Raw genomic sequence first — 18,413 nt, 5'->3', positions numbered from 1 at the left:
TTTAACGCTACGGTTGAAATGGCATCGTTATCTTAAGGTTCGGCCAAAATTAATGCTCAGCGATACCGAAGCAGCAGCCTTTGGAATGCGTCGGCGGCAGTGCACTCGTAGTCGTACTAAATACGAGCGAATTCGTGACACAGTACGTAGAATTTTGTCTAATGACCCCAAGCTATCCATCCTTATCGCTCGCGCGTAATTATGTTGCTGTCGCGCTCGCACACTCACTGCGGGTACCAGTCGCACAGACGCGACAGTAATATAATTTACGCGCGAGCGATAAGGATGGGTTGCTTGGGGTCATTGGACAAAATTCTACGTGCTAACAGACCGGGCTTTAGTCATGCTTAAGGACGAACTGCTGCAACCGCAGGCGACACTGCGGCTAGTCTGTGGTTGACCGCAGTGAAAAACAAAAAGTCAAAGAAACCGTGGTGGCTTGCAGTTTGCGGTTTGCAGTCTATATTGGACATGTACCATAAGGAGCACCTAAGCAATTTTTTCAGAAATTGCTTCATTGTAAACATACTAAAAGTCCCAGCGTCTAGGGGGGCGCCGGAGTGGGAGGAGGGGATTAAAGTTCCCACTTTTGAGTTTCTTTTGCTAAAGTACGGCCAACGAGAAGCGATACCAAATGTAAACAAACCCAATGTCATGGTCATAAGGAAAAGTAAATATAGTTTTAAAAAATATATGGCAAACCATAAATATTTAGATTTACGTAGATTTTAATTAAATAACGAGAATAATAATAACATTTCTGCATCACAATGTGCCCAGTGTATGGAAACAGGCCTACCCCTTTTTTTTGAGACTTAAATATATTGGAATAATAAAAACAAGTAACAGATTCGCCTTCGTGAATTGCAACAACTATGTATTCTAAAATTTATGTCCGAATGTTGACGAACCCGTCTGACTTTGACATTTTTGGCGGGAGAACGAGACATTACGACAAATACACAAGATGGGAAGAGACAGAATAGATTGTCAACTCGACAGTCGAATCGACCTTTCGTATCGCTGCTAGTTGGACGTATAGATGACCCACGTTGAACTGTCCCACTAAACTCAATGACAGGGGGGCGCTACCATCGTTCAACTATATGGTTTCCAACATGGCAAAAATCGGAACAATCGGAACCAGCGATCCGGTATTGACGGTGGCGCCCCTCTGTCAATGTCATGCATAAGACAGTTCAGTATTTTGGAACTATACTTTAATATCTACACTCGGCATCAAATAAATCGCACCTCCCGCAACAAGCACTTCTCAAACGTATGCATCCCCACTTCCCACCAACATTGGTTCCATTTGAAAGCCTAGTTCTAAGCTTCATTTCATTAAAGGAAAGGTTTTTACCCCAAAAATGTGTTTTTAGAAGGATCCAGAGTCACTTCTTCAAAAAATAGGTAGTTACGCTTGAGTCAAATTTTATGGCTTTAAAACTGTTAAATTGGGATTAATTGCTATCCATCTGTTAAAAAGGACACGTAAGATCAGTATTTGGTTTTATAACCACAAAAATTGGTCTACTTGGTCCCATAGGTGAGCCCCAAGTGAGGTTTTTTTTCAAGTCACATTTATGGTACCTGTTAATTGTTTATAAAAAAATTTAATGTGTTTTTCTTTAAGTTTATTTATTATTATTTCAAATAACACCAATATTGTTGAGGCACCATGCATGATTGTGTCAAAAGAAAATCTTTAAAGTTCGCGTCGCGGAAGGTGCGGTTTATTTCATGTTGAGTATATAAATGTATACGTCACCTGTAGACGTGCGCGTGCGCGTTGGCGGAGCGGTAGTGCGCAGCGTAGGGCAGGCGCGAGCGCCGGCGCCGCGCCAGCACCGCGCGGCCCAGCGTGCCCGGCCGCACCGAGTTGCGCGCCGCGTGCCACGCCAGCCTGCGTGCGTCACATTGCCTTTCAAACTTATGCTCGTACAGGGTGGGAAAAAGTACAAAACAATCTAGTCTTGTGATGAGTATACGTACAGTCACGGAATGTAAAGGTTCGTCAGTTTTAAAATTGATTCCTTCAACGAATCGCGAGCACATATTACCTTTTGAAACTATGTTACAATTAAAACCTTCTTGTTGGTTCAACCTGCCATTATTATTTGTATTAAATAAAAAAAAAAAATGTCAATTGGTCAATGTCATCATTGCATTGCACTGATGGGATAGAAAAATAATCAAGCAAAACCTTATTCGTTAGCAAACGTCATATTTATTTAAATGTTAGCAGCACTGTTTCTTGCACTGTTATGTTGGCAGGTTTGACTCTTACAGTACCTAGTGCAAGCGAAAACCGACACTAAGGTGACGAACCTTTTCATTCCGCGACTGTACAGTACATCTTTCGTTTATTCTTAACTCAACGTGATAAGGTCTAAAGTAGTCTATTCTTTAAACATCAATCCCTAATTCTTAAGTGACCCCTATGGTAACACACAACAGGAATTTTGTTTTCAAATGGGTCACTTAAAAATCAGGGATTTTCACCATCAATCCCTAATTTTTAAGTGACCCTATGGTAACACATAACAGGAATTTTGTTTTTAAAGGGGTCACTTAAAAATTAGGGGTTTTCACCATCAATCCCTAATTTTTAAGTGACACCTACCCTATGGTAACACTTAACAGGAATTTTGTTTTCAAAGGAGTCACTTAAAAATTAGGCATTGATGGTGAAAACGAGCAAAACACACGTTTCTTAACGCGACATTTATGGCTGAGTTACATTATGTACTCACGGCTTGACGTTTCGGCTGTTATGCTGCAGCCGATGTGTCGGGGTAACATCACTAGTGGTAGTGTAACAAATGACAATATGAGGGTAGTTGAAACTTTTCGAGCCCGTCCGAACGGACGAGTCTGCTTGTGACCACAGCTGCAGCATAGCAGCCGAAACGTCAAGCCGTGAGTACTTAATGTAACTCGGTCATAAATGTTGCGTTAAGACCAGTGTCTTTCTATTTTAGTTGAAATGGAATCTTATATGTGAAAAAGTACAACTTATAAATGATGGACGTTTCAAGCTGCGCCATGCAGTCCCAAACCCCGTTCCCGCTATACAGGGTGGAATTTTGTAATGCCACCTGGAGGGAAAGTACTCTTAAAAATGTAGATAAAAAATTTTACTCAAAGAAAACAATCCTTTCTTTTTTGGGCTTATTCCACTATTCCCCATTGACAATCCCCGTCAACGGGGATTAGTGAACTTATTGTTCTCTATTTCCCGTTAACGCCAATTGGAGCTTAAAATGTTAAAAATAAAATCTTAATATAACGGGGAATAGTGAAAAAAAAGTTCACTAATCCCCGTTGACGGGGATTGGCAACGGGGAATAGTGGAATAAGCCCTTTTTGGAACTGCATTCAAAGAGCATGGGTGTAGGTAAATTACCTCGGCGCGAGCGCCATGACTGTGCTGAGCACGACGACGAGCCAATAGATGGGGTCGGCGATCGCGTGCTGCATGACGCGGTGCGTGCTCGGCAGCCCGAAGCACACCACGCACGCCGACTCGTAGATCAGCGTCAACACGAAGAACGACAGCAGCGATCCGCTCAGAGCGAGCACGTGAATCACCGTCTGGAATATCCACGGAATTAAACGTTTGAACGCCACGATCGATACATGACGTTCCCGCAGACTGAAGACTTTTCGTCGGTCTATTCGACTTTGATCACCTGGATTTGGTCACCAAGGTGATCAAATAAACTCCGAGCGACACTTTTGTGTCCTTTGATCATCCATAGATAAGAAGTCCACGTTGATCTCCTAGGTGATTTCATCCATGGGTGATCAAAGGACACCAAAATTATCGCTTGGAGACCTCTTTGATCACCTGGGTGATCTGATCAATGTGGAATAGACCTTTTCGTCGGCCGATAGTTTGGTCGTCTTCCCATTTGTATGAGAAATCAGTGTAATGTCCGTAATTCCAAACGTTCAATGTCCTTTTCCTGTGATGCGAATTTCGGCACGCGTGCCCGTTCATACATGTTTTTCCATTCCGCGTGCAGAAATACGCTTCACATGAAAAACGAACTTGCTACTTACAGCGATTTAAATCGGCCGACAAAATGTCATAGTCTGCGGGGTGCCTAAATGACTAGTGCTTTGTGTGCTGAATTTCAATCGTTTGTATTTGGTATTTGACTACTATTCTTACTTAGTGGCGGATTTACACACTTGCACATTTAAAATCATCAATCAACATACAATAAAAATGCAATTTCCCGCCCTCTAGGCAGCCCCTCTAGCAAATACGACATATTCATACAAGCGATTGAAATTCTCGTCAACTGGACTACTCATGTACTTATTATAGAACCTTGTGTTGGCTACTAAAAATGTTGCGTATTGAGTAATTTTTTGCAAATATTTACAGAAGATTCGATAGATTTTGTAATGTAATTACATAGTTGTAAAAAGTTTGAAGCCAACCCACACGTGTTAAACCTATTGTGCAAAACCTGTAAGTGAAAAAGTTTTAATCACACCGTGAATGCCTACTTCTTTGTTCAAAACGAACCGAACAGCAAAACTGATAGCTTAATGATACTTAATGCTATTACATTTATTGATAATAAACAAAACAAGGGGATTCGCGGAAGTAATCACTTAAATCTATAAAATAATAATTTTATCATGCACCGATAAGATTGTGTTGCACACTTAGGCCTTGAGAGCATAGCATCACTAATAGCTATCGGAAATTTTGAAATTCGGTTGTTATGCGTGTAAAGCCTGGTTCGTGAGCACGTAGAATTTTGTCCAAAGACCCCAAGCTACCCATCCTTATCGCTCGCGCGTAATTATGTTGCTGTCGCGCTCGCACACACACTGCGGGCGCCCGTCGCACAGTCGGGGTCATTGGACAAAATTCTACGTGCTCACGGACCAGGCTTTAGAATCTATCCATTTATCCACAGGGCAACTATGTAAACAAAATGTCTTTGATATTACGGACTTTTCGACAGCCCGGTACCGTCATTTTACAACATTGAATATCGTGAATTTTAATAATATTATAACTGTGCATAAACGTCAAATCAAACAGGAATATATAAAATTAAAATATTAATAAATATTCAATGATATTATGTAGGTATGTCAAAAATATAAAATGTATTAATGCCTTCGCTAGCTCCGCTACGTCATTTTTATGCACATTTAAAATCTTAGTACGTAACGTCATCTACATTACTTTCTTGGCGAATTTGTCGCGCAAGTTACGTTGCTTACGGGCACAACACCTTAATCTTTATAGCAAAAAGATCATTTATTTACAATGTTGCCCTTTGTTAAATGGATCGTCAGTACAAAATCACATTTGCATCTATTGTTTGCTTGGTACGCTTGAAGACGGAAGCGAAGCCACACTCGCGGATTTCAGCCAGTCCGCGGTCACTTACTAATGCCTTAAAGAAACGCTGCATGGAAACAATAGTTTAATTTATTTTCACCTCAATTAATTTTATTTATACCTTCACCGATTTTAATACGACAAACGCGTGACAGACGCGCTGCCGAAAATTTCATACTATGTGACAGCGGATACATGCCTTCACATTATAAAAACGCTGCTGTCGCGCTTCTAACGCCCTAATGTGAAAGCGCTCTAAGCCCTCAGAGGCCGAAGTCGGCGTCCCAGTCAAGACAGTCAAGATCTCGTTGACGTTCAGAAGTCGTCCCATTAAAAACAGTTCTAAATCCGTATTCACAAGGTTCATTTCGATCGAACGATTACTCGATAGGATCGCAACTCAGCGATTTGTTGTCATTGAAGTTTTGTTACGTCGTCCCATTGAAAAACAGTTCTAAATCCGTATTCACAAGGGTCATTTCGATAGAACGATTACTCGATAGGATCGCAACTCAGCGATTTGTTGTCATTGAAGTTTTGTTACGTGAATAAGGCTACAGGCCGTCATGCAGACGGTGCCGAAGGACCGGAGCCCACGTCGGTGTCCCAGTGGCTGAGCGCCCCCGTGGCTATCTGAGTGGCCACTTACCCAGCATCATGCAGCAGGATATCATGGACAGAGTTCCGTACCAATTTGTCCATACTCCAGGAGCTCGGTGTCATTCAGCGTTTATCAACCGTAGTACAGTCGCGCATACTGCAATACTTCGTACATGTCTCAAGGCGGGATTACAACTCCATAGAACGACTGGTCGTCCAAGGAAAAATCGAAGGAACCCGATCGCTTGGCAGGTCACCAATGCACTGGACCGACCAAGTGAAATTGGCAGTGGGAGACGGAGACGGCGTATGTGACTGCACCAGACAGTTTGCCAACAGAGAAAGATGGCGGGAGATCGTGCGGAGAGTTGTATCCGCCTCTACAACCGATGCGAACAACGCCTCAACGTGACCACGACGCTCTGCTAAAGCCTGGTCCGTGAGCACGTAGAATTCCGTCCAATGACCCCAAGCTGCCCATCCTTGTCGCTCGCACGTAATTATGTTGCTGTCGCGCTCGCACACTCACTGCGGGCGCCCGTCGCACAGTCACGACAGCAATATAATTACGCGCGAGCGATAAGGATGGGTAGCTTGGGGTCATTGGACGGGATTCTGCGTGCTCACGGACCAGGCTTTAAGAGCGTGACGAATAAGAAGACATACCCAGCTGCGCGTCTCGATGGCCACGTACAGCAGCATGACGACGAGGCAGGCCGTCATGCAGACGGTGCCGAAGGACCAGAGCCCCACGTCGGTGTCCCAGTAGGCGGCGGCGGCGGTGAAGTAGATGCACACGCTGATGTAGACGGACTCGGCCAGGACGAGCCAGTACGAGTGCGCGCGGTACGCCAGCCCGCGCCGCGCCGCGCTGTACAGGCCCGGCCGCTCCGTTAGTAAAGCGCCCGGCGCCACGCGATCGTATGCACCTGTACACATAATTATATTGTTTATAAATAAGTACGAAGCGATAAAATTCAAAATAATGAGAACACCAGTGGCGTAACTGTAGGGTGGCAGCAGCAGTGGCGGCGTAGCATGGGGTGGCACCTGGGGCGATCATCCCCCCCCCCCGTCCTAAGGCACCCCCTGGTCCCGGTATCATGACATAGACCGCAGATTTGCCATGCAGATGTGCCAGTGAGTACTAATCTTCGCGACTTTTGTCACCCCCTGATGCTTGGCACCCGGGGCGGACCGCCACCACCGCCCCCCCCTTACGCCGCTACTGGGTGGCAGGACTGGCAAATGCCACAGGAGGGGCCCAAAACTCTAATCGCGATTGTCCCCCTGAAAAAACTCACTACACTAGACCCTAGATACGCCAAGGGCCCCATGCTCTGTGCATTTTCCTCGGATGGTATAGTTACGCCATTGAAGAGTACTGTATGTTTATGCCCAGTTTTCACCAAGGCGGAGCAGAGCGGAGGAGTGTTTTGAATAACCAATCAGATTTCATTATTTCCACTTCCTTCCACTCCGCGCCGTGTTGGCGCCGTCGCGCAGTCAAATTCTATAGAAAAATTTGAGAGCCCCACATTTCTCCACTTTAGTGGAAACCGGGCCTTACCATTCGGTACTTGACACTGCGAACCGATTTTAAGAGGCAAATTCTTTGATCGTTAACTTTCAGTTTGGTGTCTATTTTATATTCTTAACAGTTGATATCACTGAATAGTCAGTCAACTGTTCACTGTTCGCGAGCTGGTTCATAATTCTATTAATTCCATGCAAAATCTGCGAGTCGCGTTTTGACAGCTCTTAAAAAGTATAGATGAATTACAGCAAACTGTCCCACCCGTGACATTGACAGAGGGGCGCCACCGTCAATACAGGAACGCTGCTTCCGATTTTTGCCTCGTTGGAAACTAAAGTTGAACGAGTTTGGTGGGACAGTTCAGTGTAGTATCACAATATACCGATTGCCAAATACTCTTTTATAACCTGTGTGGGAGCATACTGACCTATGACAATGGGCGGGATGGCGGTGAACATGAGGTTGTAGCACATGAGGTGCGCCTGGTCGATCATGACCATGGCCGAGAACCCGTTGTACAGCTGGTACCAGAACACTAGGAACACGAATGACTGCCGGTAAACAAATTGCAACCATTAGTCAACTAGCATTAGTTCACACAGTATACATGAGGTATAAATAAAGTCCGGTCGCCGAGCACGTAGAATTTCGTTCAATGACCCCAAGCTACCGCTCGCACACTCACTGCGGCCGCCCGTCGTAGAGTCGCGACAGCAATATAATTATGCGCGAGCGATAGGGATGGGTAGCTTGGGGTCATTGGTCATTCACGAAATTCTACGTGCTCGGCGACCGGACTTTAGATCGTTTCATCCACGAAGACGAGCCCCACCAATTTTTGGTCGGAAGTGCGGGGTGCCGGGAGTTTGATCCGAGAAATCCGAGCGTCATAATTGTAGTGTGTGGGTGCACTCATGGATACCGATAAAACTCAAACATTAGCGGAAGAATGGTGGGTCGCGTCTTCGTGGATGACACGATCTATAGTGGTGTAGTTTTGCGCAGGCTTTTAGTCTAGGCGTAGACCACCGACTTTTGGTTGGACGATAGTTGGGCCCGATTCTAATTTGTATGAAGAAGCGGCCGATACCAAATCGGCGTAATGTGCGCACTTCCACACATGCCCATACTAATTAACTGCCCGACTAAATTATCGGCCGACAAAAAGTCTGCAGCCTGCGCCAAGGCTTAGCTTGATTGTGTTATTCTAAAATATGAATTATGATTAAAAATAGGTACAGTAATAATAACAGTCGAAAATATCGGCAAAATAAAAGCTCATGGATTTTGCCTGTAATTAAATTACAGGCGTAAGTTTAAAGTCTAAGTCAATTTTTAAGTTATTTAAATAACTCCCGAAGGAAATACTTAGAGGGGGCATTAGGATACACGTAAGGCGTTCTACCACAGAAGAATAAATAATATACTTCGTACAGAGAATTTCTTTGCAAAGGTAGGTATTACAAAAAATGTCTACTCAATATGGTCAGCTAAATTGCACCATATTGTTGTGGCGGGTATGCAACTCAATGTATTTTTACCACCAAAAAAAGGACATAAAGGCTGTACTCACGGCGTTCTTGAGGAAGAAGTAGAGGATCATTCGCGCGAGGCGGTCGTAGCACCAGTGGCCGTGCACCAGCAGCAGCCGCTCCAGGAACTTGAAGCGCGACAGCGCGAAGTCTGACGCCATCACCGCTTGCCGCCCTTCCTGCCCCGACAGACCTGAGGGAGAATCACATCTATGATGCTGATGTTTAAGTGCCTTTTTCCTGTTATGCGGACTAGATAGATAGGATAGTTTTTGTTATATTATTCCATTTTCTTCCCTAAACTTTGAATTTTTGACGAATTTCAATTTCCAATTACTACATGTGATATCATTGGAAAGAAGAGAAGCTAGAGATGTTTTTAAGATTGGCCATCCATTATCACCGTTCATTTTTATTTAAATCGAATTCTAAGTTGTTTTTTTTTATCGTGGTTTGTACTTTTGTTAAACTTTGGCGGCTCGTAACTAGCTATCCAATCATTATCTGGATCTGACATTTATTTTATCAAGTAAAAAAAATCGATTGAAAACACGTGAGAAAAAAATTGAAGCAGTTGTAGGTAAAATTTCGGAAAAAATTACATAAATATCAATTACAAAAATTAGCTGACTTAGGGTCAAATAGGCGAACTTATATTCTTAAAATTATGTATGTAAACCCCTTTGCTTGAATTTGTGTGTCTTGTTGGTTGTCCTAATTAAATAAATAAATAAAATAACCTTACCTATACACCCACGAAGTTTGTCAACGTTCTACAAAACACCCTGTATGCTTATTGTTGACTGCCTATTAGATATCACGACTCACCGATTCCAACATCAGCAGTTTGAATCATGGAGACGTCGTTGGCGCCGTCACCGATCGCCAACGTAGTCACCCCCAATTCTTCTTTCACTGCCTAAAACAAACAATAATAAGTTAGCAAAATCAGTATGTGGACTAGAGTACATCGCACACTAATGTTGCGAGTCTTCAGACAATTTGCTTCTTTTGAAACTAATTAATGAGGTTTATTTTTACGAGATTTATTTTATCAGACTGTCTCACTGCTTATTATCTATATTCAGCTAAACATCAACGCCTGACGAATTGACGATAATATGACTTCTGTAATGTGGTAGCTGATGATTTTATAGAGAATTAGTAATACTAAAGGCCTACACACTAAGGGCGCCCGCGCGAGATTAGAAGTTTACGATTTCCCAATGTCGCTCAGTTGAATTATGTCACGCGGGGCAAATGTTGTTCAACCAATCAGTGCGTGCATTATCCGACGCATGTAATTTCACAATTTGACGGTTTCACTTCGATAGATTGTAATTTACCGAAAAATAATGCGTTAAACTGTAAACAGTACGTTCCTGTTCACAGTCTTTCGACAGATTACAATCTCGCGAGTTTGACATGAAGGGCGCCACGAGCCGAGCGCGTCCTGGAGACACACCGACCTTGACGATGTGCCTTCTGCAGCGACATGAAGGGCGCCACGAGCCGAGCGCGTCCTGGAGACACACCGACCTTGACGATGTGCCTTCTGCAGCGACATGAAGGGCGCCACGAGCCGAGCGCGTCCTGTAGGCCTAAGATGCGCGCCGTGATAACTTTTATCGACGCCAAAATGTATGGGCAAAATCGATAAAATGGCGTGATAACCGCTTATCGCGGCGCGCATCTTAGGCCTACTGGAGACACACCGACCTTGACGATGTAGGCCTTCTGCAGCGGCGTGGCGCGGCAGCACAGCACGGCGGAGCAGCGCCGCGCCAGCGACATGAAGGGCGCCACGAGCCCCGAGCGCCGGTCCAGGATGTACGTGAGTGTGCGCCCGTCCACGACCAAAGCACGCCCGCCCGCGCGCTCGCCCGCGCCGCCTTCCAAGTAACTCTTGATCGTTGATTCCGCGTGCTCCTGTAAAAGTTAAATGGGAATGAGATCTTTGTCTTTGTAAATCGGAGATCGGGCATTGTTCAGGAATAGTTTCTGCCTCATTTTCATTTATTTCGGCTCGTCACAAGTGAGCACCCACACCGATATACTGCGTCTATAGTTTGGTCCGTGAGCACGTAGAATTTTGTCCAATGACCCCAAGCTACCCATCCTTATCGCTCGCGCGTAATTATGTTGCTATCACGCTCGCACACTCACTGTATGGTGCCAGTCGCACAGTCGCGACAGCAATATAATTACGCGCGAGCGATAAGGATTCTTTGCGAGATCGAATCAGAAATGAGGAAATCCGTAAACGAACTAAAGTTGCTGACATAGTCCGACGGATTAGCAAACTGAAGAGGCAATGGGCAGGGCATATAGTACGCAGAACTGACGGCCGATGGGGCAGCAAGGTTCTGGAATGGAGGCCGCGTACCGGAAAACGCAGCGTGGGACGTCCACCTACAAGGTGGACTGACGACATCGTAAAGGTAGCAGGGAAGCGCTGGATGCAGGCTGCTACCAATCGATCAACGTGGAAAGCATTAGGGGAGGCCTATGTTCAGCAGTGGACGTCCTATGGCTGAAATGATGATGATGATGATAAGGATGGGTAGCTATGGGTCATTGGACAAAATTCTACGTGCTTACGAACCAGGCTTTAGTGAGCCCCCGTGGAGCTCGAACTGACCTTGTCCCGCGACATGAGGTGCAGCAGGCGGTCGCTCTGCGAGAACAGCGCGGCGGAGTAGGCGATGTTGATGGCGGTCTCGGGCTTGTCGCCGGTGAGCACCCACACCACGATGCCGGCGTCCAGTAGCGCTCGCACGGTCCGCGGCACATCCTCCTGTAGTCGGTCTTCGACGCCGGTGGCCCCGACTAACGTCAAGGCGCTCTCCAATCGCGCCAGTGAATCGCGAATGCGTTTCTCTCGACCTGCCGATGTTGCAATACGTTTTATAACAACATTAAATCTATTTTTGTAAGTTGCCAGCTAATAAAAATAAGCTCGGTTTTGGATTTTACTAATAAATTACAATGTGCCTACAATATTTGCAGGTAAATATTAATCCGAAACTGCACTGCGGCATGAAATCCTTGGTAGTTTTTTTTAGCAGGCCTGTTCATCTCCGCGAGTTTACATCGAAAACAAAACACGTACGATGACCCACCTACAGGATACTATTCGACAAGGCCTCACATACGAGCGAACATTGACTCACGCACGCGTATTCTTGTGTATGATGGAAGAAAATAAAGAAAATGGTGTACTAAATACTGTGCAGTATTTAACTGCCTAAATAATAATAAAAACACAGAATGTACTTTTTTAAGTTGTCTCAAAACACTGAGAGGTAAATAAATACTTAATATTATTCATGATAATTCATGTATTTCCTCCGGCATTTTCCGCAGTTTGGCACCTCACGTCACATCATTTTACCGAAGTCAGCCCTATAGCTTCGGCGCAGTGCCTATCACTGACGTTTGTCAACAAAATGGTGCTTGACTCTTGAGACAGGCTAAATTACACCATATTGTTAATGACATTGAGCATACATTTTTCTAAATACCTTCGCGAAGTAAAACTTCTGTACGTAGTACTTATTATTATTCTGTGGTTTTAGGCAAAAAGCCAAAACTTATAAACTTTCAACATTATACAGATAACTGATAAGGCATGACTTTCAGTGTCGAATATTTAGATATCTAGCTCTGAAAGGTCGTACACTAAATTTATATAACGTGTATAGAAACCATTTAATTTCAAGGTCTTAATAAAGATTACCATGTATTTGAATAATATTAGTATAAGTAAGTACTGGCAACGGCGTATAAATAAAAAGGGAAAATAAGTAGGTAAGCGATTGACATAAAGAAAAGTTAGATGGTGTGGTGGTGAAAAACAGATTTAGAATGCAAAAAAAACACTAGCTACTTTGCTACAAAGCTATCGTTGCTAACAGCTTATTTATTCGCCTCTATTAAAGAAAAACAATACGATATCATGCCTAGTTAGAAGTATACCACCTATTTAAAGAAACGGGAACGCTTTGTCAGTGATACGCTCCAGACGAAATATGCGGAAAATAAACTGTTCCTATTTTGGTTATTTTCTATTTTGAATCTAATTCTTTCAGCCTTAGAGTCTCATATGCAGCGGCTCGTGAACCGTTACGGTGACCCGATTTGAGAGCGATTCACCGCTGCATGTCTGAAAGCGATGCTGACTTAAGTGTCTACCGTAAGGTACACTAAAAAATTTCGCATTTGAAAGCATTTGCAAAAAATGAGAATTGACAATTTACTTTTTCTAACAATACAAATATTTGTAAAGAAAATCGTTAAAACAAGCAAATTGAAACACGAGAAGCATAAAAATACAGCACACCTGGGCCCAACACTCAATGCGTGCAAAAACGCAACAAAAAATGATTCGATTTTATTATTACATTCACACTTCGGATTCATCACGTCCATAGCGCATGTTACTATGCCGAATAATCGAATAGTAGAAAGTTCAAAATAAAATAAATGACATACTTGCTCTATTTTTTTTATTTTGGGCAAATAAACCTAGATTTTTTTTTCTTAACCGGCCATTCCGGCCAGGTATGATTTTTATGAGATTTCGAGACAACTGACTACCCTTAAGACTGGGATGCACCTCGCATGCATGTACTTGGCGTTTTGGCTGCAGTTCAAGTTCACGATCGATACTAAGTAGTTAAAGTTTCTGAAGCATGTATCCGGCTGAGGCGCAATCCTAAAATGTTTCTGCGGTGTATGAAACAGGTAACTCTTCCCACTCAATTTGATGATTGGAATTACCCACTGCATGTGTATTTTACTGCTGTTTTACGCTTGTCAAATTAGACTGGTTTTAATTACCACTACGTTGGCAGGTTTTTTTTATGGGAAATTATGCCATAGTCAAATTACCAAAAGCCACCAGGATATTCACAAAATGTTAAATGTGAAATACTAGTTTCCTGTGTGCTGATTAACATTATCAGAATTTTAAAACAAAGCAGATAACTGTTACTGTACTGTTGAAATATTACAATGACTACTTTTTGACTTCATAATTGAGCAAAAAGCACGCTTATGGGGACATTATGGAATCAAAACTAATACACTTAGTTAATATCAAGGAGCCGTTGTTATCTTGAATTATTACGTTTTAATTTTATTATTATACGGACATGTAAAAATATGCGCATATTTTTCATACAGGAAATTATTACACAGTCTTCATGTGGGTGGAAATTACATCTGATAAAAAGTATTCAGCTAATTATTCTTTGCTTTATTCAATAATTTTAATAATCAGGTCACTAGGTAGTATAAAGCAATGACTTAGTAGAAATGGTACATATACTAGCCAGGGTCTATTCTGCTTTGTACCTTACTATTGACTAGAGGTAATTTATGATCATCTTATAATTTTTAAGCGACTTCAAAAAAGGTGAGGTACCTACTTAATTAATTTGTATAATATGTTTTATAACACATGTTTAATACTATATTAAAAAAATACGCAAAACAAAGCTGGAAAAAACATAGTTATAGATCGTTTCATCCACGAAGATGCGCCCCACCAATTTTTGGGGAGTTAGATCCGAGCAATCTAACTCCCCAAAAATGTGCGTGTGCACTCATGGATAATTTAGCGTGTACCGATAACACTCAAACATTAGCGGAAGATTGGTGGGGCGCGTCTTCGTGGATGAAACGATCTATAGCAAGACAAACAAATTGCATTTAGCCTTTCGATTGGGTCATTGTGCGTAGAAAAAAAAATCGCTGAGAACAGATTTAAATACGATATTCCTACCTTCGCCAATCTCGGAAGCTCTCACGTGACCAGCGAGCCACTCCTCCCACAGCGCCGGTTGCATCGTCCGCTTGGCCATGACCAGCGTCCGAAGACCCGCGCGCGAGTACTCAGACAGAAGCGAGCGGGTCCTTTCGTAGGCGGCCGCCTTGGCACAGCCAGAGCGCATGGGTGCTACGGTTTTTTATGTGCATATAAGTTTTAAATAAATAAAGTATGAAAATCTTACCTTCACCAATCTCGGAAGCTCTCACGTGGCCAGCGAGCCACTCCTCCCAGAGAGCCGGTTGCATCGTCCGCTTGGCCATGACCAGCATCCGTAGACCCGCGCGCGAGTATTCAGACAGAAGCGAGCGGGTCCTCTCGTAGGCGGCCGCCTTGGCACAGCCAGAGCGCATGGGAGCTACGGTTTTTTATGTGCATATGAGTTTTAAATAAATAAAGTATGACATTCTTACCTTCGCCGATCTCGGAAGCTCTCACGTGGCCAGCGAGCCACTCCTCCCAAAGAGCCGGTTGCATCGTCCGCTTGGCCATGACCAGCGTCCGTAGACCCGCGCGCGAGTATTCCGACAGAAGCGAGCGGGTCCTCTCGTAGGCGGCCGTCTTGGCACAGCCAGAGCGCACGGGTGCTATGGTTTTTTATGTACATGTAAGTTTTAAATAAATAAAGTATGACATTCTTACCTTCGCCAATCTCGGAAGCTCTCACGTGGCCAGCGAGCCACTCCTCCCAAAGAGCCGGTTGCATCGTCCGCTTGGCCATGACCAGCGTCCGAAAACCCACGCGCGAGTATTCCGACAGAAGCGAGCGGGTCCTCTCGTAGACGGCCGACTCGGCACAGCCAGAGCGCATGGGCGCTACGGTTTTTTATCTATATCTATACTAATATTATAAAGCTGAAGTTGTGGAACATGACGCTCAACCACCATAAGGAGTTAAAGCATTTAATTTACACAAGCTTGGTTTGTCTATATATACTGGGCAGGGTAAAAAACTTCGTCACCGCGATGCAGGATTGTATGCGCGGTGGAGTTTGCCATAGTAAGATCGTAACAGCGCCATCTGTTGGTACGGTTTGTAGTGGCGCAATTTATTAATCACAGTTTGTTTATTTGGTTGAACGCGCTAATCTCAGGAACTACTGGACCGATTTGAAAAATTCTTTTTGTGTTGGATAGTCCGTTAATCCCTGAAGGCTTTAGGCTATATATCATCACGCTAAGACCACTAGGAGCGGAGCACCAATGAAGAATGTTTCAAATCAGTGATTTTTTTCCTTTTGAGAGCTGACGCTGCGTAAACGGTTAAAGTTTCGCATAAATTATGTATGATAGGATTTTCCCCTTTAAAAGTTCTACAAAAAAGTCCGCTACAGCATATGTCTATCTTTTATGGTTGGCTCACTGTAACCTTTTTGTCTGGATGTCTGGGCCCCAAGTCCGCTAATTTACAAATGGCTCAATTGAATCGTAATCGAATCTCAATAGAATTATTTGACACTATTGGTATTCTGCTAATAAAAAAAGACCAATGATTTTCCAATGGCATTCCATTGAACTGCCATTGGACTATTTGGTAGTCTGCTCTTCAATCGTGTTACAATCGTAAATCGATTGTGGGTTAAAATGGTATTCTACCACAGATATATCTGTGTATTCTACTATTATTTGACGTTTGTTTGACATTTGGTCCAATGAACTCTCAATGGCAATTTTGCTATTAGAGTACGATTGAGCAACAATAGGTGTTTCTGTGGTGTTACTTACGATTTCTGTGTTCGTGTTTCGTTTAAAATTAATTATGAGAACATCAGTGGCATGTTTACGCATTTTAGCTTTGACTTATACCCGATAAGTATCGAAGATGGATCGGTGGATGCCCTAAATCAAGATTTACCTGAATCGGAACATTTGTAAAAACATTGCGACTCAGAAAGGCGGAAGTGAGGGTCCTGACGGAGATCATCATCAACATCACTGTTGAACATAGGAAAGGAAATCATTGGGAGAGGCCCCATGATTTCCATAATGACCAGTCAGTAGCAGCCTGCACCCAGCGCCTGCCTGCTGCCTTTACGAGGTCGTCGCTCCACCTTGTCCTACACTGCAACTTTCAGTACCTGGCCTCCACTTCAAAACCTTACTGCCCCATCGGCCGTCAGTTCTGTGTCATCATTTCTTACATACTTTTATTGTTTGGTGTTGGAAATACCTACGTTATTACTTGATGTTAATAGGTTCTATAGATTTTGGATTCCTGGAGTGTAGGCTGCATAGAAGGCACTCATATAGCACTACTCAATATCCTGAGCCTGGTCATACATGAGGAACAATATTATAACAGAAAGGGACATAATTACCTTAATATTACGGTTGTATCTTATAATATGACTTCATCATCATCATTTCAGACATCAACTGTTGAACATAGGCCTCCCCCTTGTGTATAATTATGTGACTTATAAAGTCATAGTCATAATGTTTTATTGCATCATGTTGGTTGGTACATAAAATTAGGTCTTAAATTGACATGGTGATAATTATGTGCCTGAGCGTACCAGATGTAATTTTGTAAAAGGTTTGGCTATCCTATCGCTGTGTCTTAGGTTTATTAAAATTTATGTATGCTAGCAGGCCTCCGTCACTCGCCTATGCCGGCCGAGATAATTACCTACAGCGCGCGACAACTTCAAGTTGCAAATCAGTCCGGGCCGCCACGCGCCTGTTTGCACACGCGTATCTATACACGCTCGGTCGATCATAGTCGCAATCAAGGTTTATTGTTCCAACAGCACTGTTATACTTCTTTAATGAAAAATTGTAATATTTAGGAATAATAATTAACTGTAGTGATTTAAATAATAAATAAAAAAACTACACTTTTTAAATAATACATTATTTTGAAATACTTATGACAAAAAACTATAGCAAAACAATTATTTTAGCTAATAAAAACATTAACTTTACTTCACCGTGTCTATTTTCCGACACTACACCTTTTAAAACTGTTTGTTTAATTTCGAATTATCGCAACACTGAAGTTTATTAATAGGTACTTTAGAGATGGTACGATTATACAAACTCCACTAGATTAAAGTTTTCTAATCGTAAATACAATAAATGCTTCTTAAAATTAAGTTTTTATTTATTTTACTTTGCTCATACAACCCTGACGCTTGAGCGGTGACGTAGATCAATTCTAAACACAAAAAAAATGCGCTCTTGTGAGCGTAGTANAAACGGTTAAAGTTTCGCATAAATTATGTATGATAGGATTTTCCCCTTTAAAAGTTCTACAAAAAAGTCCGCTACAGCATATGTCTATCTTTTATGGTTGGCTCACTGTAACCTTTTTGTCTGGATGTCTGGATGTTTGTTCCTCTTTCACGCAAAAACTAATAAACGGATTTTGTTGAAACTTTACAGTATTATTATTTATAACCCAGGCTAATATATAGGCTACAATTTATGACGATATGTGACAAACTAAATTTCAATAAATAGTTAAGAGGTGAGAAATATCCTTAAAAACGCCATCTATCGACGTGCTTTTGACGGTCGTAAACATTCATGAGA

General features: G+C 42.8%; 1 protein-coding gene across 1 annotated transcript in view; it reads right to left on the bottom strand.

The window, feature by feature from the left end:
- The window catches only part of LOC114353877 (probable phospholipid-transporting ATPase VA), a 93,711-nt gene that overhangs the window by 2,311 nt on the left and 72,987 nt on the right, over positions 1-18,413 (bottom strand). Inside the window, exons 8-15 of the mRNA XM_028306017.1 lie at positions 11,688-11,932; positions 10,766-10,975; positions 9,875-9,965; positions 9,088-9,239; positions 7,942-8,065; positions 6,644-6,906; positions 3,410-3,597; positions 1,772-1,906 (exon numbers count right to left, since the gene is read on the bottom strand). Of these exons, the coding sequence (XP_028161818.1) occupies positions 1,772-1,906; positions 3,410-3,597; positions 6,644-6,906; positions 7,942-8,065; positions 9,088-9,239; positions 9,875-9,965; positions 10,766-10,975; positions 11,688-11,932 (1,408 nt within the window). The remainder of the gene's footprint in view (positions 1-1,771; positions 1,907-3,409; positions 3,598-6,643; positions 6,907-7,941; positions 8,066-9,087; positions 9,240-9,874; positions 9,966-10,765; positions 10,976-11,687; positions 11,933-18,413) is intronic.

This window comes from Ostrinia furnacalis, unplaced genomic scaffold (genome assembly GCF_004193835.3).
Source record: "Ostrinia furnacalis isolate ACB-3 unplaced genomic scaffold, ASM419383v2 OfSCF1850, whole genome shotgun sequence".
Classification (NCBI taxonomy): domain Eukaryota; kingdom Metazoa; phylum Arthropoda; class Insecta; order Lepidoptera; family Crambidae; genus Ostrinia; species Ostrinia furnacalis.
Note: the sequence above shows the minus strand (reverse complement) of the source record. Positions and strands in the feature narration are given on the sequence as shown.